The sequence below is a fragment of the Lepidochelys kempii genome, chromosome 10, assembly GCF_965140285.1.
Source record: "Lepidochelys kempii isolate rLepKem1 chromosome 10, rLepKem1.hap1, whole genome shotgun sequence".
In the NCBI taxonomy this organism is placed as follows: Eukaryota; Metazoa; Chordata; order Testudines; family Cheloniidae; genus Lepidochelys; species Lepidochelys kempii.
Window position 1 is genome coordinate 18,397,542 of NC_136389.1, and position 23,161 is coordinate 18,420,702.

Sequence of the window (23,161 nt, forward strand, 5' to 3'; positions counted from 1 at the left end):
AAAATATTCAATACTGTTATAAATGCTGGATGTGAAGTGGTGTTTGGGGGTGGAGGCTGACGGCTCGCAATCCCCACATTACCTTGTGACCCCCTGAGGAGTCATGACCCCCCAATTTGAGAACACCTGGAATAGACTCTGTTCCAAATTTAAAAATGTTTTTCCAAATAATAGATTTGTTAGTACACCATGTGTGAGTGAGGATATTCGTTGACACATGCAATTTTTCAAATTGACAATGTCCCTTTTAAGTATTTCTACCTGGAATTTTTTTTACTGGCTATTGCTACAAATAACCCCTAACATCTTTATGACTGAAACTGGAGAACTTCCTCTCAGTGTTTTTTCACCATTTCCCAGAGTGTACAAGATAATGCTTACCTGTTAATAGCAGCAGCAGGTCTGGAACTGGAAATAAGCAGGCAGCAAGGAACAGGTGGGTAAGTGCACAGAGGATGGGTGGGCCCTAAGCCTGTTTACACTCAAGCCCACCCAGAAGACCTCTCTAAGCATAAATAACACCCTTAATCTTTTTAAGGGATTTTAAAAAACTCAAACATATGTATTATTTTGAAAATTGAACTTTGATTTTTTTTAACTCTAATTTCAGTTTGATAGTGTCCCTTTAATTTAGTCTGAACAAGTGACCCAGAAACTCAAAGGACCTAGCAAAGCACTTTTGCATATGAAAGTCTAAAATCAAGCCAAATAACAAATTCAATTTTTTTCATAATTAAAACTGGAAGCCTTTTAATTATTTAAACACTTTATTACATTGGTATAACGCAGTACTAAATAGACAATGCAATAACGTTCTGATTTCAAACCAATTTTTTCCCAGGTGGCTACAATGTCAATGGAGGATCTGGGGAAAATACTTATGGTCGGAAGTCGGTGGGGCAAGAGCTGAGAGTTAACAATGTGACCAACCCTGATTTTACCAGTGTTCAGCATGGAAATCGTGCTTTAGCCACAAAAGACATGAGGAAATCACAGGGTAAGAATGCTATGTGTTTACAGGAAGAATAACAGTAAATTATTTTGAAGTGTAAAATTGTAAACTTCCAAAGGTAGGTTGACTGCAGATTAAAAGTATTTGGGGAAAAATACACAATTTAAAAACACATGTTTTGGCTATATTGTTACATGGGAAAAAGAGAACATGAAAATATGACTTTCTAATTTGACAGCTCAGTTTATCTTCTAAAGTGAGGAGCGTGGTCTACTTAGTGATAAGAGCAAGATGGGAATCAGTCATGGGCTCTGCTCCCACTACATCAGAGACTTCCTATGTGAAGTTGAACAGATTTTCAGCCTTATTTTTATGATGGTTTAATTTGAACAGTGTTTGCATGAAAATAGGATTTGTTTTATGACTAAATGAAGTTATAAACACTATCTACAGTTGTGTTACTTAGTCCAACAACAGCTGATTGTTATAATTACACCTCTACTCCGATATAATGTGGTCTGATATAACATGAATTCGGATATAACGCGGTAAAGCAGCGCTCCGGGGAGCAGGGCTGTTTTACCTTGTGATATCAGAATTCATGTTACCACAAGTGGTTCCTCTGAGCCTCCCCCCTCCCCCCCCTTACTTGCTGCGGCTCCCCCATCCCAGTTCACCTCCGCTCCGCCCCCTCCCATGAGTGCGCTACAGCTCCGCTTCTCCCCCTTCCCAGGCTTGCCGCGATTGACGCGGCAAGCCTGGGAAGGGGAGAAGAGGAGCTGCGGCGCACTTGTGGGAGGGGGTAGAACGAAGGTGAGCTGGGGCGGGGGGGCGCAGAGGAACCTCTTCCAGCCCCAGATCACCTGTGCTCCGCCTCTGCCTCTTCCCCTGAACCCGCTGCCGCCGCTCTGCTTCTCTCCCACCTTCTTTCCAGACTTCCCGCACCAAATAGCTGATTGGCGCAGCAAGCCTGGGAGGAAGAGGAGGAGCGGAGCAGCGGCGGTGGGCTCAGGGGAGGAGGCGGAGCGGAGATGAGCTGGGACGGGGAGCTTGGTTTTCCTCTCCCTACCCCGATATAACACGGTCTCACCTATAAGACAGTAAGACTTTTAGGCTCCCGAGGACCGCGTTATAGCGGGGTAGAGGTGTAATTAGTGGTTCCTAAAGGCCTCCACCAAAATTGACTGTGCTACGCAATTTATAAACAAATAGTAATGGACAGTCCTTGCCCCAGATAGTTTAGTCTACTTTAGGCAAGACAGACAAAAGCTGTGAGAGAAGAATACTATCTCCATTTTACAGATTAGAAAATGGGGACACAGACTGACTTATTCAAATAGAGATTTTGTGGCAGAGCCAGGAATTAAACCTAGACCTCCTGAGTCCCAGTCTAGTTCCTTAACAACAAGAATGTCCTGCCCTTTCTGATCTCTTCAGATGAGCCATAAGTAGATGAATGACTAATAGCTGTCCCTGTTTTAAGTCTCATGTCTCTAGTAATAGAATTTAGGGGTGAGAAGAGAGAATATTTTTCAGTATTAGCAGAATATTCTTAATAGTATGTATGTTTCTCTTGAGCAAGCCACAGCTCTAAGTTGCTTCTTAAAGTGCAAAAACTACAGTCTTTAAAAAATGAAATTTAAAAGTAACCATCTGTGACTAGTACACATCTGTTCATATTTCATCTGTCTTTGGACTCAACAGTTTGAGGGCAACTTTTTATTGGGGAGAGTTCACTAATTGGTGGTGTAATCTCTTAGCAAGTTATGTTAAAACTTGGTGTATCCTTTGAAATATAGAATAATTTTTTTGTGGTAGGATTTTATTTTTAATTTCTTTGTTTGCCATGATCTGAATGTGGTTTCTTTACAGTTGTTTAAATATGGAGGTTGTCTTACTATGAGGGGTAATTAGCATGTTGCAGAAACTTCCCTATTTTGCAAACAAAGTCTTTTGCAGGTGTCCTGTGTTTAACGCTTTGCTTTGCACAACTTCATGTTCATTTTGTCCTTCTGACTTGGTTTTCAGCATACGATTTAGGCTCAACTAACTGGCAGTCTCAACATTTTATTATGTAATAAAGGTCAATATTTCATTTATTAATCAAATTGAAAGAAAGCTGTTTTTAACAGAATTATAAACTGGAAGACTTTTTCATGGAGAAATGAAGTACGTCTATCTAAACCAGTAAACTGTCTTTTTGCAGTTTCATATTGTCGTTTCTTTTTGTATATAAAACAGCACAGCTGCATTTTAATTGAGAAATAAATGTACAGTTCTTGCTCTGAAGAGATTACAAACAAAAGGATAGACACACAAGATGAGACACCAGGAAGTCAAGAGATGAAGATTTAATTACTACAGGTTTAGTTATTTCTGTTAACTTTAGATCTACAAGTTAAAACTGAAGAGCCTGCCAGTTTGCTCTACCTCCAGAGCTGCAATTGGTGACAGAAATCCCTCTGCGCAAGTTTAGCACTGCCTTATTCAAGACATTTCTAAATTAGTTACTAAAGAGTACTTATATTCTTATTCCTAACTATAGTATAACTAGTACAGAGTGCATTTCAGAAAAGTAGTTTCTCTCTAAGGCTCCGGTGACCTGTTTCTCTGCAACTCAAATGCTACAGAAACTGGCTGACAAGGCAAAAGAAAACTTTGAGCAAAACTACTCATCCTGTTCCTCTCCTTCCTTCCACAGTGGGTCAGAGATTTGTGATTTTCTGTTTTCAGATGAGTCATTACAGTGCCCTTACACCCTGCTCTCCTATCTCTGTAGCTCAGCCATGTATGGGACATTGGCAGGTAATCTTTGCAGAGCAGCTGCCAAATAAGTCCAGCAGCCAAAGGCTTCTCAAATTAGAGTGATCTTCTTGTAGCAGGGATTCCAGTTCCTAGAGTGGGAATTTCATGGAAGAAATTTCAGCTCTTGCATTAGCAACACCAGGAGCTGACTGTGGTTCCTTCAACACTCCTCACTGGATATATGGTGTGCTTTCCCATTTCTTAAGACCATGACTTCCAGATAAGCCAAGCGAAAAGGAAAATGAATTCAGTCTACATGGCTATAGTACAGCTGAATACATTGTGCTCAGTTCCAAGAAAGAAATTACAATGAGGAAGTAACATGTTCTCCAAAAGCCTTTTTGAAATTCTTTGAGCTTTTGGGGATGTATAGACATGCTGGCCAGAAACAAGATGTACATTAGACTGCGTCAAGTTTTCCTTGCCATTTCCTTTTCATAAAGATGCCCAATCACCTATCTTCCTCAAAGTTTTAAGACTCTGAACTAATGGCTGATGAGAAACAGATTCTCAAATGCCTTTTTTTTAAACCAGGCAGGGCAGCTACAACAATCAAGACCTGTCTGGAAGGTTGGGAAGCACCTTTCCCAACCAGAATAGTACAAGGAGTGTGGTCTCCTAGGGTGAAATGACCAATTAATAGTTTACCAGAACAGAGTGACAATCCACAATGGTCTCAAACCATTGATCTAGTAGTCAATGATGACTAACCGTAATCTTTCTCATGCTCCATATGTCTTAAACAGCAGGGAAAATCTAGCCAACCAGTCTTCCAGAAGGAGCCCTACATTCCCCTTTAAACAGGGGAAGAAAAACTACTATCTATCTGAACTCCCCCATTCAAGAGAACACCATCACAGTTGGCTGGCTAAGTAAAGAACGGATGAATTTTATGGATTGGAGTTGCCACTTCCTGTCTTGGTATTAGTAGTAAAATTGGTTGGCTTTTAGACCTAAGGGCGTCCAAGCAAAACTACAATTCTTCTTTTTGTATTTTTACCCACGAGACTAAAACATGGAGCAGTAGCCACTCTCAGTTAGGACCAAGGGAGCTCTTGTCCACGTTTACTTTTTTCTTCAGAACCAGAGATCTCACTGAAGATCAGAAGAAGAAGAGCAATAGTCTTTCTTATCATGCAAACCTGATGTAGGATACCATGTATTTGGGGATCAACAATCTCTCGGAAATAATCGGTTTGTTCCACACAGGAAGAATCTGCTAGCATAGGAATCAATGCCATATCAAGATCCTACCAGATAGAAGTTAGCTGTCTGGTTGTTTAGGTTATCTAATTATTCTCTTTTCCCCAGTGTTAACATGCCTTTCTCATCAAAGAAAGAATTATGAATAAAGTCTATGTATGCCTGTTGGTATTCAAACACTAGAACAAGGTTGGACAAATCACTGCTAATTCTCATTAAGATTGTACAAGTGCGGGATTTTTTATCACTATGGTATGGATAAAGATGAATCCATGTGGAGTGCATATTTCCTCTATCCTTGTTTGTTCTCATAGTAATGACTACGATTTTCCATCCATCCAGATGTTAAGATATAGCTTAAAGCAGACTCTCTATTACTTCTGATAGATGAGCAGTTCATTTTCCTCAGTTCTTCTATCTGATATTAAAAATATTTACTGAAAATTGATTTAGGTTTCACTGTACATTTTATTTATCAGAGTCTTTTCACCTTCTCATGACCTGATTTGCAGTGAGGGATCTCAGGGGAAACTCACTTATGTTTGTTCTACTTAGACAAACAGGTACCAAACATAGATTCTATTTCTGAAGTAAACCAAACTTTTCATAGTTCTGGAGTAGTTCTGATGTCATTTGGTAAGATTCTCTCTGTGTAAAATAAATCTGACAAATTTTAGACAACTGCAGAGTCATCAAGATTCCTGAAGCTAGTAGGTTACCATCTTATTTAGCAAAAACAACGAGGAATCCTTGTGGCACCTTAGAGACTAACAAATGTATTTGAACATAAGCTTTCGTGGGCTAGAACCCACTTCATCAGATGCATGGAGTCAACTGTCTGTAATGGGCCACTCTCTTACCACCTCAAAAGTTATTTTTCCTCCCTTGGTATCCTGCTGTTAATAGATTTATCTCGTTAGATTGACCTCACACTTGGTAAAGCAACCCCCATCCTTTTCATGTATTTATACCTGTTCCTGTATTTTCACTCCATGCATCTGATGAAGTGGGTTCTAGCCCATGAAAGCTTATGCCCAAACAAATTTGTTAGTCTCTAAGGTACCACAAGGACTTCTCGTTGTTTTTGCTGATACAGACTAACATGGCTACCCCTCTGAAACCTGTCATCTTATATAGGGCTCCAACTCGCCTATCAGTAATTACCTTGTGGACCATGGAATGGTACATCTCAAATGAAGGTACTGATCAGGTAGTAAATTGATCACTCATTCACTAAACAATACAAAACTTATGTGGAGTCCATACTCAACACAACATTTGGACGGAAAGGTTTGCATGTAGTAGTAACTTGTTAACTTACATTTATTTTATATTACTGTGGCACAAAAGAAGCCCCGACTGAGATCATAGCCCCATTTGCTCTGTACATACACATATATTATAAACAGTCCCTGCCCAGAAGATCTTGGAGTCTTAAACAAGACAGAGAGGATGGAAGAAATAAGTATGATGCCTATTTTACAGATAAAAAATTCTGTATTTGTCTCTCTTCTAACATTAAAACAACATGACCTGCCACCCTCGGTGGAGTTTCAGTACTTAAAACAAAAACAGTTCCTAATCTTTCAGTTTGGTGTGGATGCCCTAGGCCTGCTAAAGGCCCCAGAGTGACAGGAAACCTTGGAAATGCCTCATAAACTCCCCAAGTCCATGTCTGCTATATATGCTTTATATATGCTTTAGTCTGGAGTTCTTTGTGTAAGCATATGAAGGTGAGTTATCACAGCCCTTAAAAGAATCTCAGTAGCAGAGCATATTACAGAATGTTACAAATGCTTCTGTGGATCTCAGGCTATGCCTGACACAGCAAAAGATTCTATTCAAAATGTATTGGACTCCACGGAGGTTTTGCAAGATGAGGGCTTTGTCCTCTGATGTAAGTTGGTGCTGTAATAGAGAAAAAGGAACCCTTCTGCATGCTATGGGACTGTCGAACAGCCAGGCAGTTGTGGAAAGAGGTGGACACAAGTGATACGCTTCTTCAACCAGACCTCAGTTTAAAATTATTTCCTAGGTTATGTACCTACTATGCTTGGTTTAACTCCACCACAAGACTTTGATTCTTGAGGGTTGCCATGATTATGAAGCTCATGATTTTACAAAAAATGAAGGAGTAGGCTTATGCTCGGAATAGAGCAATAGTATTCGGACCTGTCTGAGTGAGCAGCAAAAGAAAGAATATCTTACCAATATTGAGAGCACTTATATGAATTGGAAGAAATTTGGACCCTGTTTCTTGATACACTTGGATAAAGAATGCAGACAGCTCAAGGAATACAGACTTCCATTCTATCTGACTCCTCTGCTTTTTTTCCTCTCCTTTCATCCCCCCAGATCTCGCCTTCCCTTTTTTGGCTATTTGTGTGTATTTTTATTGTTACCTCAATCCTAACATGTTGTCTCTGTGCAGTATTGTTTTATTTTTGTATTGTCTAGTCTTGCATCTTTGACAAGCTGTAAAATTGCATAATTTTATTGAATAGCCTGTGAAATGGGTGGTATTTGGTAACATACAAGCTGTAAATTGTTTACTTTTTGTATTTTTTTGTTTCTTTATGAATACTAATAAAAATGATTGTCAAATCTGTGTTCTACTGTTCTGAATTTCTGAAAATGTGTTGTTTCATTCCAGTTAAAATCTCTCCTGCTTGGGACATCAGCTGCTAAGATTTCATTTTAAGATCTTTGGGCCTGAATATACTGGAGATTAGGAAAGTTTTATATTCCCCTGAAAACTTCCTTTCTGTTAATAGTTAGGGAGAATAGGATCCTATAAGAAGTGGAGACATAATTACAGTAAAGGTATTCTGTTTTGTTTTATAAGTAGAAGACCCTGCTGCAGAGGCAGGAAAACAGAGCTGTTCAAAACAGTTAACCTGTTCTTATTGTTAATCCATCATAAAATTAAATTTATTTCAGTTTTGAAGTTATTGCTCTTCAACAGGCAGGGTTAGCCTAATGCTGTAACCACAGGTTTTGTTCTGCCTAAGAGCAACAAGGAGACCAAAGAGACATTATAGAGTGTGTACTATTTGCTAAAGAGAAGAAATTTTCAGGTATCTGAACCCATTTTTCTATTTCATTTTTTTAATTTGAGGCTAAGGTAAAGACAAAAATAAAACTGGGTTTTGTTTTTTCTCAAGAAATGGCTATGCTATTAAAATATACCCATGAATTTAAGTTCAGCTTGCTTAGTAAATACTCATACACCATTATAGAGAAAAAAATATTTTTCAGAGCGATCGTTGTCTTATTCTGACGAGTCTCGACTGTCAAATCTTCTTCGGAGAATTACTCGGGAAGACGACAGAGACCGAAGACTGGCTACTGTAAAGCAATTGAAAGAATTTATTCAGCAACCAGAAAACAAACTGGTTAGTAATGTTAACATGCAGTTCCATGTATCATTAAAATGTATAATATGTTCGTTTTCTAAATCAATTTTCTAAATGTTTGACTACTGAAGTGTAGGCTGGGTTAATGCACTTGTTTTTTTTTTTTGTTTTTTTTTAAAGGGTAAACATTTCTGGGCCATGTGCCCTTTCTGTAGCGTTCAGGAAATGATTTATAGCTTGATTACTTAAGACATTTGCCTCAAAGCAAAACCACAAAATACGTGTGAGCCCAAGATGTAAATACGACATCCATTGTACAGCAGTCAGTCTGTTCTTTTTCTTCTGACTGCTCCTGGAAATATTTTCTTGATGATTTAAGTGCATTTTTACTTGAATTGAAATGATTTTCTTGTATTCAAAATAATAATTAACTTGAATATTTTTATTAAAAATTGAATACTTATATAAATCATGGATTACTGTGGCAAGGTTCGCAGCTGAGGGAAATACAATTTTCTAGAAAATACAGATGGGGGGAGGGAAGAGCTTCCTACAATGGTACTTGGGGAACCAGAAGCACCCCATCCCCATTTCAATTATGAGCTAGCTTGATGCAAATATCATTGTCTCACCAGTAGTTTCCCAGCTGTTGAACAGGGACGGGTGATAGATTAGAATCCTGTGAAACCTGCGTGATAGATTATTTCACAAAAACGAACATTTGCTTAACACCAACCTCTCAGATCTCTCTGAAGGGCAAAATAGAACCACTGAAGCATGAACCTACTACTCCTTCCAGGGATCGCTGTCAAGTTAGCAAAATCTCATCTTTAACTGTATAATATAATAAATCTGAATCCTGTCCATTACCAGGATTGGATTGATAGTTAATGATTAAAGGGCAGTCTCTGTGTTGCAAACCAGACTTAAAGCCAGTTAAAAGGGGCAAGGTCATAAGAGGGCTCCACATGGAGTTAATTTTGCTATAGCCATCTTACTATCTTTGCCCAAATAGGAAAGATTATGGCAAAATAGCTTTAGTTCCACTGCAGCCCTCTGACTGACTTCATCCTTGATCCTGTGTAACAGGATAGCTTGCACCTTTTAAAGGTGAGAGGCCTGGGGCCAGCTAATCTTAGGGAAGTAGGCACACCTTTGCAGGGATCAGGTTAGTTCCCTATAAGAGCAGCAGGAACCTGCAGAGAGAGGGGATGCTCAAGGAGAGAGAACCAGAGGAAGCTGTGACAGAGACTGTAGAAGAGTTGTTGTGCACACGAGACCTTTGTCCAGGCAGAAGGGTTTGGGCCTGGAAGACAGAGAACAAGGCTGAGGACCAGGGAGAGCAGATTCCATGGGAAAAGAGAGACTTCAGCCAGGTGAGGCTGAGAGTGGCTTGCCAAGACAGGAAAGAGCTGGGGGGAGAAAAGAAGTCCCAGGACTGAGGATAGTTTTGCCTTTCATGCCAATAAATTAGATCCTAGGAGAAGGGGTGTTATTTAAGGAGCCCCTTGAAGGGGGGAAATTGAGGCAGGGTTGCCTGTTGAGTGACTTCGGCTGCGAGAGGGCGCGGAAGGCAGTCCTTATGATGAAACTCTGGCTGCAGGCCTTTACCATGAGACTGTGCTGCAATTGTTAATTGATATCTTAGCAATAGACTGAGTTCAGATATTGTCTGTGTTGATTATTTTAGGTCAGCTACCATAAGGGGCACAAGTCCAGTTTGCAAGTTGGAAGTCAAAGCTTTGTGAGCCCATCTAGTATTTTAAAAATGAACTGAAACAGAGAAGACATTGCATTTGTCTCCTCTAAATACAAATTTGCTACCATGAAGGCATCCAGTCTGGCCACAACAGAAATATTACTGTTTCTTGGAGAAGGCAGCCTTGATTCAGTAGACAGTATACCTCTCAAAGACATTCTGGTGGTTAGGGCTTCCTTGTTCTGGAAGAAAGTGTTTTGCCTCCTCTGAATCACTGTTAGACACAATAAGAGTCTTCTAATCCCATTCTGCAATTTACAAAGGTTTGGTATTATAGACCTGAGGTGTGAGAAACAAAGAGCAAATTTGCCAGTATTTACTTGTTGGCGAGAGAATGAATCTATGCAGGTAAAATAGCTACATGGGATATTTATGAATCTCCTGTTCTGCAGCAATTGGTGCTGAGTTCAACAGTCTTGCTATCAACATCAGAGGCTTCTTTTGAAAATCATATAAATGTTTTTCCCTCTTAAAGTTTAAACCAGTGCACTTTTCTCATGCAAATGAGACCTACATCAGTTACTCTCCTTTAGCTTATTTTACAGTAACTGTAAAGTTTTTCCTTCTGAAAATCAGTGTGGTGTTGATTTCTGCATCATATTGAGTATCTTCTTTTATTGAATAAATCTTGTTTGGTCTTGATTATTAAAAACGAGGAAATGCATATTCCATTAAGGATTCCTACGGTCTATCAGGCATATGAGAGGAGCTATTATATATATGTCTTTAAAAAAATAAATAAAGGCATAAGAATACTCCCAGTGAAGTGCATGCCTGTTTTATGCTTTTCATAGCCACAATGCTGTTAAAACTTCTGAAGGAACCCACTACTCATAAAAAGTCTTATCTGATGCTGATTGGAATAAAAATTAAGCATAAGTAGCTGGGAGGTCAGACTACTTTTACATGTGAATTTTAGTTCAAATGTATTTATAAACATCTTTTTGGAATCTAACATAGGCCTGTTGCCCTCCCACCCCTTGTGGATCTTACATGTTTTAGGCTTAGTTGTAACTGTCAAGCTCTCCAGTGGCCTTGGGATTTTTCACACATATGCTCAGAAAAAAATACTGATGGGCATCTGTGAGCATTTCATGTTGTTTATTTTGGGGTGGAGTATAAGTGTGTGTGTGTGTGTGTGTGTTTTAATGTGGGAGAAGTTAAGACTCCTCAAAATGGGACAGTTGAGAGCACTGTCATCATTTTAGTTTGCTAGCATGAAAGCAGGACTTCAAAATTAAGGGTTAGCCTAGCTGAAAATATGAGGACTTGCTAAAAATCTCTTCATCTCATTTCATTTTACTTGTAGGATCTTGGCTCAGGCTCTCACTATTTATTAGTCAACCTCTTCCCCTGCCCTTCTCCATCCTCAATCCAACCTCAGTTTTTCATAATCTTTTTAATTTAGACTTTTCATAACACTAGGGAAGATACAGTAGACTTGCAGATATATTTCTCAGAACACAGTGCTAATGCCCATCAAACTTGTCCTTAACTCAACAGTGAAGGAAGTTTTAGGGTAGACCCACAAACAATTAGAACAGTAAGTATCATACTTCTCACACGTGGCCTGTCAGAACATTGTCAAAGCCTCTCCACAGTGTCAAACTTTTAATATATTTTTAAAGGAAATATTTTCTTTAACTTAGACCATTCCAGGAAGTACACTTTTCATCACTGAAATTTTTAGCTATGAGCAGATAATGTTCTTGACATAATCTTGAGCCAAAACTTTAAAACCTACTCAAGACAAAGATTTTTAGTGAGCCATAATATCTGTAGGCACTAGGTCAGGGGTGGGCAAACGTTTTGGCCCAAGGGCCACATCTGGGTATGGAAATTGTATGGTGGGCCATGAATGCTCACGATATTGGGGGTTGGGGCGTGGGAGGGGGTGAGAGCTCCAGCTGGGGGTGTGGGCTCTGGGGTGCAGGAGGGTGGGACCAAGGGGTTCAAAGGGCAGGAGTGGGATCCAGGTTGGGGCAAAGGATTGGGGCATGGGAGGAGGTCGGGGTGCAGACTCCAGGCAGTGCTTACCTCAAGCAGCTCCTGGAAGCGGCATGTTCCCCCTCTGACTCCTACACAGAGGTGTGGCCAGGTGGCTCTGAACGCTGCCCCGTTCGCAGACGCTGCCCCTGCAGCTCCCATTGGCCCTGTTTGCTGGCCAATAGGAGCTGTAGGGGTGGCGCTTGGGGAAGGGGCAGGGGCCGTGTGCGGAGCAGAGCTGCATAGAGCAAGCCCCTGACCCCGCTCCATGGCAGGAGCTCGAGGGCCAGATTAAAATGTCTGAAGGCTCGGACGCGGCCCCCGGGCCATAGTTTGCCCACCCCTGCACTAGATGCCACCACCGTTTTTGCATTCTGTCTTGCAAAGCCTGCATAAGTCTTTCCCTTCCTTGTTCCATGGTATCCTGTGCCTTTTCATACTTCCTTTCCCAGAAGCAAAGGTTCCCCAACTTGTTTTATAATGACACCATGGTATTCTGAGGGAGTCGAGCACGCAGTCCCTCTCATTTTGCCATTGTTTTCTGAAATGGATCAGCATTGATCAGAATGTCAGATTTTTGAAGTGACCACACACTTTTTCCCCCAAGCACGTTAGAAGGTAAACCTGTTTTATAAATAAAAAAACCATAAAAGTAGGCGTATTAGTTTTTAAACATGTCATGTTTTTTGTTATCGTGCCTAACGCTATTGCAGTTGATGTATTTTTGTTTGACCATGCATTGCAGTGTATATACCGTGCAAGTAACTATTGCTCTAGCTTCAGCAATAATTTCCTTTGCAGAATAAGAGATGTTACTGTTTTCCAAAGTTAGGATCACCTAACAAAACATGCTTTTTTTATTTTTTATTTTTTTTAATAAATACCCCCCAGCCTTAATTAATCAATTAAAGGGTTATTCTGCTGATATACCTGATGGTCAGCATAAAATTGTGTACCCGTAGAAGACACGACAGTAGAATCTCAGAGTTACGAACACCTTGGGAATGGAGGTTCGACATGTTCGTAACTCTGAACAAAACATTATGGTGGTTCTTTTAAAAGTTTACAACTAAACATTGACTTAATACAGCTTTGAAACTTTACTATGCAGAAGAAAAATTCTGCTTTTTTTTTTTTTAAGTTGTTTACATTTAACACAATATTGTATTGTGTTTTTGGGGTTTTTTGTGTCTCTTCTGCTGCCTGATTGCATACTTCCGGTTCCAAATGAGGTGTCTGGTTGATTGGGCAATTTGTAATTCTGGTGTTTGTAACTCTAAAGTTCTACTGTACTGGAGATAAGGCTCTCTTCATGTTTGTGATGCAACAGTATTAGTGAGAACTACGTTTAGGCTTAATTGCAGTATGTTAGTAAGCTTTTCTAGCCAGTGCAGATAGGTATGAAACATAATCTGTAGCACAATATTACAAATCTATTTAAAATAATTCATAGCTGTGTATGAGGTCCAGCGAAGATCTAATAGTAGTCCACTGTTGCTAATAATGTTTTAATGTGAGTGTAGGAAGGGTCTAAATTGCAGTAGCAATTGTGACAGTTTTAAGTGTATATCCTTTAACTATTGCAGGTACTAGTTAAACAACTGGATAATATCCTGACTGCCATACATGATGTGCTTAACGAAAGGTAAGCTGCAATAAGCTAGAAAAACGAAGCAGTCCAAAAGTTTTAAAGGGACACTGTTCACTTGAATGTTTTCAAATTGACTAATTTCTAAAATGTCTATTTTCTTATAGAGCACCTTTTCAAATATTGTGCCCTGACTTAAAATAAAAAGTCCTTTTAAACATTTTTAAGTGCTTTTCTGCTCCTGTGTTAACAGCAAAGGTGAAACTGACTGTTGGAAGTATGTAGAGTCAGTTTCACAAAGTAAACACAGTGCAAAAAGACATTTTTCTCCAACTGTCTATGAAGTAATACTTCATAGGCATGACAAGCTATATAAGTAGGGTGGGATTTTAAAAAATGCTTAAGGGAGTTGGGGTTCCAACTCTCAGGCATGTCAGAAAATGCCACCCACATTGCTGAAGTGCAAAAATGACACACACCTTATATTTCTGAGGTGTTTACTTTTTTTTCAAATCTTAGATGCTACTTTTAACAAGAACATGGACAGAATTTTAATGTAGAAACGTGATTGTTGTTTGTTGTTATCCCTGTAACTGAAAGGTTGTATAACATCATTGACAGGTTTCAGAGTAGCAGCCGTGTTAGTCTGTATTCACAAAAAGAAAAGGAGTACTTGTGGCACCTTAGAGACTAACCAATTTATCTGAGCATAAGCTTTCGTGAGCTACAGCCGTTGAAGTGAGCTGTAGCTCACGAAAGCTTATGCTCAAATAAATTGGTTAGTCTCCAAGGTGCCACAAGTACTCCTTTTCTTAACATCATTGACACTTGTTTATTCTCAATTGGTATACTTAAAATGTAGATTAGTATGTAAGATTAAGTATAAATGCTCATTAGTAGCCATAGGTATTTTGACAGACTTTTATTTGGTGGTCATTGCAGCAGAAAGCCTCTCTTGGCTTTTATCCAACATGATACACCATATGTACTACATTACAATCAATTTCCTAATCCTTACAAGTTGCCAAGGATACTTTCACAAAGCTACTGGTCCTGTTTCACGATGTGTATTGAGCTGACCACTGTTTAGTAAAAGTCACTAATATCCCTGTTCAGATATTAAAATAATTCTTCAGTTGACATTTTTTTGTTTCAAATTCAGGAGATCTTTCATGAACAAATTTTATAAAATAAAAAAAATTAACTTGAGCTTATTTTTCAACAACTCTTTCATATTATATCCATCTGCAATTTGCATCTCTCCATAATAGTTTCCTATTCCTTTGTTTATATAGTAGCTTTTTTCTAAAATTTCTGCAGACAACCAAATCCCCTCTTGTCTCTTTCGCTATACATGAAGGGACATTAGATATGGTTACAAGGAAGTAAAATTTTACACAACTAGAATTTTACATAACTAGCCTCTGGAACTAAGTGCAACTAGAAATCATTGGGGCTAAGAATTTAAGTAGGACTCAAAAGAGAGTGATCCGTTTGTATGGGTAAATAAGAACATCCATAATTGCATTAGACTCAAAATACCTTTTTAGAAGGGGTGTGAGTGTGTGTGTATGGGCATAAGCAAACCCACTAAGTGACAGGGGTTAGAAGGAAGCTTCTTTTGTGAGCAGGTTATTCCCTCATTGTCTGCTATGGGGTTTTTTGCACCCTTCTCTGAAATATCTAGTGCAACTGCTAAACAGGATACTGATCTACACAGACTGTTGATTTGATCTGGTATTGTACGTAATTCCTAGGTTCCTAAATAATGAAAATAATTCAGACATTAAGCATTGGCATTTTTTTAACTTAACCTGAAAGTTCAATTTCACGACAGTAGCTTCTGAATCTGTCAGTTTTATTTTGCTGTGTTTTCTGCTGGCTGAATTAAATAGTTGGACTCTTCAAGTTTTTAAATTTTATACCTAGAATACTGGAGCTTTATTATAATGTAAAGGAAGTAAGTTATCTTTGGGGGGTTGGAAGCGAGAGAACCCAAGTTTCATTCATTTGAATATCTAATTATAGGAGCATACAGATTACAGAAATTTTATGCCAAATGCAACCTTGGTACCTATGTGCTATAACTTAAATTAAAATAAAATTAATATTAAATGTTGCATATAAAAATAAATTAGTATTTTTTTAAGCCTCCCCCATTGGCCAATAGACAAACTTCATACAAGCGAAGAAACACCGTCCAACTAAAAGCTAAATGAAAACTGTTTTACATGGTTTCTAGAAAGTGGCCAGACATAAGTTTTCATGTAGTGTGAGAGGGAGTGAGTTCCAGAGGGTCTCCCATTAAGAGTGCATTGCCATAGGCCACAATGAGGTCATTTTGTAGGGTTGCCAGAAGAACACCTGAGTAGATAGAATCTGTTGCAAGTGGAGCATGGGAGAGAGGTGGTGTCTGAGGTAGCCAGGCCCTGAACTTTATCTCTACTATGTATTCTTGTATCTCAAGTCAGCTGTCTGTTTACTTGAGGAGATTTGTTCATCAGATGGCAGGTCTAAAATAGTTTTGCCAATCTAACTGTAGTATTTCCATATTTATATAGACTTGTTTAGTGGAAATCCATTTCTTATTGTTCATTTTTACATAACTGATCTAAATGGCTGGTGCAGCTATTTAGTGGAAGGAATACAATAGCTTCATATATACATGCCTTTTTTGCATTAGAAATGATTGCTTGTGCAAACTTTTTTACTGAATATGTTCAAGATTTTTTCTGTTCTTGTACTTGTTCACTGTGTAAAAAGGTCTAACTGCTTTTACCTTCTGAAAGCTTAAATTAATTTTTTTTGTATAAATACAGTAGCAAATTGCTTCAGGAACTGAGACAAGAGGGAGCTTGCTGTCTTGGCCTTCTTTGTGCTTCTTTGAGCTACGAGGCTGAGAAGATCTTTAAATGGATTTTTAGCAAATTTAGCTCATCCACTAAAGATGAAGTTAAACTTCTTTACTTGTGTGCAACCTACAAAGCACTAGAGACTGTGGGAGAAAAGAAAGCCTTTTCATCTGTAATGCAGGTAAGAATAAAAGTTAAAATTGGGGCATTATTGCTTTTCCGGTATTTTATTGATGCACAGCTTGAATCAAATCATTGCTTTTACTAAAATGAAGACATGAAGAGTAAGCAGTCAGGGTGTTAGAATAATAGAGATACATAACCCTGTGGAAAAACACATTTTACATATGGAATAGAAAAGTTTAATATTTTATGAGATTTAAGTTTACTTTTCCTTTAAAAATGTGATTTGAATTTGATGTCTGGATTATAGTTTGAAAAATCTTTATATAGTAAGGATGCGTGAAATGTCCTTCTTTATTCTGTTTTGGTTAATATCTAGTCTGTAAGTATTTTAGAACTAAAACTACTATTTTATCTCACTTCTTGTGACCTTGCTGCCTGCTCTTGGTTATTATAGCATTTTTTTCCACCTTTTTACTTGATTAAACTGGAAGACTTGGCAGCAGAACTTTCCAGACCCTCCCTCCCTCCCTCCCCTTGAAAAATTATTTTCAGTCACAGGGACATCTGAAATATCACCTGTCCAGTATGGGGGCTGTGAAATATTTAAAATAAGCCAGGTGGCTGGAAGGTCCACCAGAGCACTAGCTTGTATTTGCCTTGTATTTTAATTTGTACCTTTTTACTCTTCATCCCGTTTTGTTCTTGTGAGTATTCATGATTTCATCAGTTCCCTGGGTTGTTTTTGGTTGGGAGACCTGCCTACGCTTAAAAGGGTTTTCCGGTATAGATCTACTGGTAGAGTTATGTTGGCAAACTGCCCTAGATGGAAATGTTCTTTTGCTAGTATAGCTTAAACCAATTTCTAAAATGAAGTAAGGCTTTGTGTTTAAAAGTTTTTTGCTGGCATAATTATGACTGACATAGTTATGCTGGCAAAAGCCCTAGTATAGATGGCCATTCTGGCAAACCTTCTAGTGTAGACAGAAATTATATTAGTAAAAGAGTTTTATTGCCAATATAGCTTACGCCAGTTCCCAAATAAACTTTACTGGCAAAAGGACTCTTGCCAGTATAGCTGTGTCTACACTAGGTTTTTGTTTTTTCTCCTCCTATCCTTGACCGACAGCTATGCTGGCAAAAGCCATAGTATAGAAGCAGGTACAGTGGCAGAAAATTCATCTTGCCAGTATAGCTTATTTTGTTCAGGGAACTGGTAAGAGTTGTACTGGCAGTAAAACTCTTTTGCCAGTATAAGTTGCATTTATATTAGAAGAGTATGCTAGAATAGTTATAGTGGTATAACTATACTGGCAAACCTTTTTGTAGCGTAGACCAGGCCTAAGAACTCTTACCAGTTTAACTGCATCTATACTGGGCTTTAGCTGGCATAGCTGTGTCAGTCAAGGTTGGAGAAAAATCACACACCTTACCGATATAGCTATGCTGACAAAAGTTTTAAGTGTAGACCAGGCCCACACCTGTAGCATATTTGCTACGCTCGTTTTGAAATGCTAAACTTTTTTTCCCCACGGTCACTTATGAGGATTCCTTCAGTGGAAGAAGTCTGTAAGGAAAAAATGCTAATTATGGTCAAGGAGCTCATTTCATTTAGTGGTCGCTTCAGTTAGCCTTTGGCCTGAGGTACCTTACACTTTTTTCCATCTCTCAAATGTTTTATTATGACGTGGCTGTAGCTCCACCCTTCCCTTCTCCAGACAGTCGCTCCAAACTAAAAACATTTGTGATTTACCCGGGGGATCAGCCTACAGTGAACCCCAAATGTTTGGGTAAAAAGTATTCAGACTGTCTTTTAAAAGGTGTTAATTGTCAGTCAGTTAAGTCAAGAGAAACTGTAGAGAAACAAGGCATGAGTTTATGCTTTACCTTTGATTGTGTCTACAATCTGGAGACTTGATCTGCACTTAAAAATTAGGTTGACATAGCTATGCCATTCAAGGCTGTGAACAATTTCGTCCGCTGAGAACTGTAATTAGGTTGACCTAACCCTGACGTAGTTGTGGCTAGGTCGATGGAATAGTTCTTCCATCAACCTAGGCACCACTAAGCTGCAGTGCTGTAGCTGTGTTATTGTAGTCTGTGTAGTGTAGACATGCCCTTAATTTGGGTGGTGGTGTTCCTACATCAATGGAAAAAACCCTTCTATTGACATGTCTGTGCTCCAGGGTTATGCTGGCATAGCCACGCTCACATTGGAAGGGGTTTTTCCATCCGTGTAGGAACACTGCCTCCACAAATGAAATTAGCTATGTTGACGGAAACATTCTTCCGTCAACATAGTTGCATCTACACGGGGGGAGATCTACATAGTTGGCGGGGAAGGTCAGCATAGCTGTGTGATCAGGGGTATGTTTTTTTCACACCCCTGATCAGTGTAGCTATGTAGATTTAACTTGTAAGTGTGTAGGCCAGGCCTTAGGAAAGACCAGGGTTCTCCCTAGGCTAAAGCATGAATGCTTGTAGCCTGGATCAAAGTGAAGAGTGACCACTTAGTCTTTATGAATGTTAAATATCTCCTAACTGGATGTAAAAAGTCTAGTGAAGACAAGCCCTTTGTGAACCTCAGGTATTTTGGAATACCCATCCACACGTTCAGCCCAGGCAAGTGTTAGAAGAATTGTTAGGGGAACCTTCAAGTCTTTTGTAGTTTGTTGGAAACCCTAACACCATGCAAGCCCTCTCCCAGGTAGCCTTATTAGTCTCTGTAATTCCTAGTAAGCTTAAATAAATTTGTCATTGTTAACCTATCACTTCCCCCCCCTTTCACACCTTGGCATTTCCATGTTTCATAGGAAGGCAGAAAATATATACTATACATCAAAATGCTATGCAAGTACCTGTTGCTTGAATCTTAACAATGAGCAGCCATCTGTTTTGTATCAGATCTATCTTATGCCAGTCAAGGTTACAATTGATTTAACAGCATTCATGACTTTTCAATATTTTTGAATAAGCTGAAATGACTAGTAACTTTTTTTAATTTGTGACTCTTTTTAAGCTTGTAATGACCAGCCTGCAGTCCATTCTAGAAAATGTGGATACACCAGAGTTACTGTGCAAATGTGTCAAGTGCATCCTTCTGGTGTCCCGATGTTACCCACATATTTTCAGCACCAATTTTAGGGTAAGCTTGTGCCTGAATTTTTTCTGCCCCCTTTTATCGTATAAAACATTGACATAGCACATCACGTAGGTGATTTACCTTTTTCATTGCTTTCAAGGACACAGTTGACATATTGGTTGGGTGGCATATAGATCACACTCAGAAACCTTCTCTGACACAGCAGGTGTCTGGTAAGTCTGGCCTACAAAATCGTTACATGTGATGACCTACTATTAGTGTTCTGCTCCACCTTGTGGAGGATGTGGATTTATTTCTAAGCGTTACTCACTGCCACTGCGCGCACACTGCTGTGGAGGCAACCTGCCTGATCCCCAGACAGAGGATGCCTCTTGTCACTCAGTGGCAACCCCTCCATGTAAGTGGCATTCATTAATTATTAAAAGTCCAATGCAGTTCCTTCCCACATGGGGTAAAGGAGTTTACATAAAAACAAAAACAAAAAAAGTCTGGTTATATGGGAGACTTAGTGTATTAACAGAACTCAGAACCAAAAAGCCTATTGTCATATACCATTCATGTCAGTCAGTTAAAATTTAAATGTAGGCTGGCTAAAATGTCCTTTAATTAAACATCATTTGCTTTCTCTGTTAGAGAAAATTAATTCATTCTTATAGTTATCAACCCTCAAGCAACTCCTGAAAACATAACCACCTCCTTGTGCACCTTTTAAAAATAACGTGTTAGAAAAAAGGAAGGATGGATTGGGATTCAGGAGACAAGTTAATTTTCTGGCTTTACCACAGACTTCCTGTGATGACTTTGGGCATGTCACTTAATCTCTCTATGCCTCAGGCGCTTATCTGTAAAAGGGGACTAATGTTTCCTTTGTCTGTTTAAATTGTAGACTCTTTCTTACAATGTATTTATGCAGTGTCTAGTCCAGTATGACCCCAATCTCCTTGAGGCTCCTTGGGTTACTGTAATACAGATAATTATAAATAAAATAATTTTGTTCTTAAAAAAAAAAAAAAAAGAAAGATAAATTTAAATGAGTCATCTTTTCCATCCTTCAGTAATATGTATCTGAAATTTTATACCTGTGTTCTACTTTGCTTGTAACAATCTGTTTCACTTGGTCTGACTTATACAGGATGGCTACAGAGCTTGGAGCCATTTTGGGTAGCTGATCTTGCTTTTTCCACCACACTTTTGGGTCAGTTTCTAGAGGATATGGAGGCATATGCTGAGGTAAGCAAAGTTTATTGTGAAGCAGCATTAAGAGTTCTAAAATAATTAAGATATATTATAGCCATAAAGGCCTGTTTGAAGAGCTCTGTGTAAGCTTGAAAACTCATCTCTCTCCAACATAAGTTTATCCAATAAAAGGTATTACCTCACCCACCTTGTGTGTCTGATCATATTACCTTGTTTTGTTAAGTTTATAGAAAGTATGTTGAAAGTAAGGTGTGGGGTTGATGGGAGGGGACTCAAATGCTGCATACGCTTGTAGAAAATAAAATAAAATATAAAGGTGCTTGCATACTGATATGCTTCTTGGATGAAATTCTAGCCCCATTAAAGTCAGCCCCTCTTGTTTTTAGGAAGTCTAATTTTGAGGATGGGAATAGGGAAGAAACAATGATCTTTTGTAACAGATTAGTCAGTTAGCTCTGGGATGTGTTTAAGACATGCATATTGAAACACTGGGGTGCAATATTGCATTTTCTTAGAGAGACAAGGTAGGTGAGGTAATGTCTTTTATTGAACCAGCCAGCTTCTGTTGATGAGAGAGACAAGCTTTTCTTAGCATTTTCTGCTAGTTTGTAATGTTGTCGTCGTCATGATTTCCTGTTAAAACAGATGAGATGACATTGAGATGTTCACAATAATTGAAAGGACGACATAAAAAAGAAAGTTGCTTCTTAAATCTTATTTAATATGGTACCTGGTTTTATTTTGCTATAAATTACAACAATAATGCATCTGTAATTTGTACACCAGTAATCTATCTTAAAATTTGTGGTGACTGTATACACAGAGCTAATGTAAATACAGTTTTCCAGACATTTTGTGTTGCTTGTCATCTTTAATTAACAAGTATAATTACAGCTTGTTGAAGCTATAGTGTAAAGAGAGAACTCTGGTGTTGCATATTTATTGTGATACATTTGGGATACTTCTGATATTAAAACTGAATTTTATATATATTTTGTCTATATTAGAACTGCTTGTACTTACTACTTAATGACATAAATTTTCCTATCTAGGACCTCAGCCATGTGGCCTCTGGAGAATCAGTGGACGAAGATATTCCTCCTCCTTCAGTATCACTACCTAAATTAGCTGCACTTCTTCGGGTTTTCAGCACTGTGGTGAGGAGTATTGGGGAACGCTTCAGCCCAATTAGAGGACAACCAATTACTGAAGCATATGTAACTGATGTAAGATTTCAGAACATGTTTCATGCTACTTATTAAGAAAGATGTGCTGGTAAATTTATTGTAAATAATGAAACCCAACATCCATATTTTTTGCAAAATTTGGCAGCGTACAAATGTACTCATGGTCAACTTTACTGAAGGACTAGATTTGTCTGACAGCTAATAGAATCTGATTTAATATTTAGTGGTGATTGTGACAGAGACCTGTGATAGCTATATGTACCAAAAACCACAATGTATTTGATGTAAGTATTTTTCCAAAGGTTTTTCAGTCTGACCTGGCTATAGACCTTTATGATCTGTTCAAATTATCATAGTGCAAATTATCATGATGCTTTAAAAATACTGGAGTATAATTATAACCAGCTAAAGGTTTGTACTTTATCCCTTTCTAATCTTCATCTAGTTGAAATCTGGTATATAAGAAGTTTTTCATTTTAGAGTATCTTTTGGAATAGATACTATTGCACAGTATGAGAAGGTGACTTTTGTTCTTACGTTGGTAATACAAAAATAATTAATGGGTTACAATCACAGTTAAAGCGACATCCAATTTAATCAAAACAAGGACACTCAGGAATAAGGTCCTGATTCTGCAGTTGAATCTGAGTGGGTAGACCTATGCCTGTACAGAATCCCATTGATATGCCTGCAAGGAGTTCCATATTTAAGGGTCCACCTGCACAGATTTCATTATTGGGATCTAAAGTTGTCTGAGTGACATGTGCAGGCACTGAAATATGAGACCCTTGTGGGACAAGTTAAGAAAAGAAGACCAGTTCTTTTCTCACTGAAGGCAATAGAAGTTCTAACATTGACTTCAGTTCAAGGTGTATAGGACCCAAAGTAATTACTTTAACTCTGTGTTTCTGTGCTTCTTTTAGTTCATTGTCTTTAAAATTATTCTAAATTTGGGGTTGTTGCATTTTTGTATTTAATGAAAATATAAATGCACATTAAGCATTTTTAATATTTATTTTGACAAAGAACTTGCTCCAGTGCAGAGTAGTG

The 23,161-nt window shown here is 38.5% G+C and overlaps 1 protein-coding gene across 2 annotated transcripts in view; it reads left to right on the forward strand.

Annotated features, from left to right (window-relative positions):
* Positions 1-23,161, forward strand: part of SMG1 (SMG1 nonsense mediated mRNA decay associated PI3K related kinase) — a 122,788-nt gene that overhangs the window by 24,195 nt on the left and 75,432 nt on the right. The window contains exons 3-10 of one of the 2 annotated variants that reach the window (XM_073362322.1): positions 842-997; positions 8,219-8,355; positions 13,648-13,706; positions 16,469-16,682; positions 19,644-19,769; positions 19,867-19,939; positions 20,860-20,957; positions 21,977-22,150. In XM_073362322.1, the coding sequence (XP_073218423.1) occupies positions 842-997; positions 8,219-8,355; positions 13,648-13,706; positions 16,469-16,682; positions 19,644-19,769; positions 19,867-19,939; positions 20,860-20,957; positions 21,977-22,150 (1,037 nt within the window). The other variant, XM_073362323.1, reaches the window with a different exon arrangement.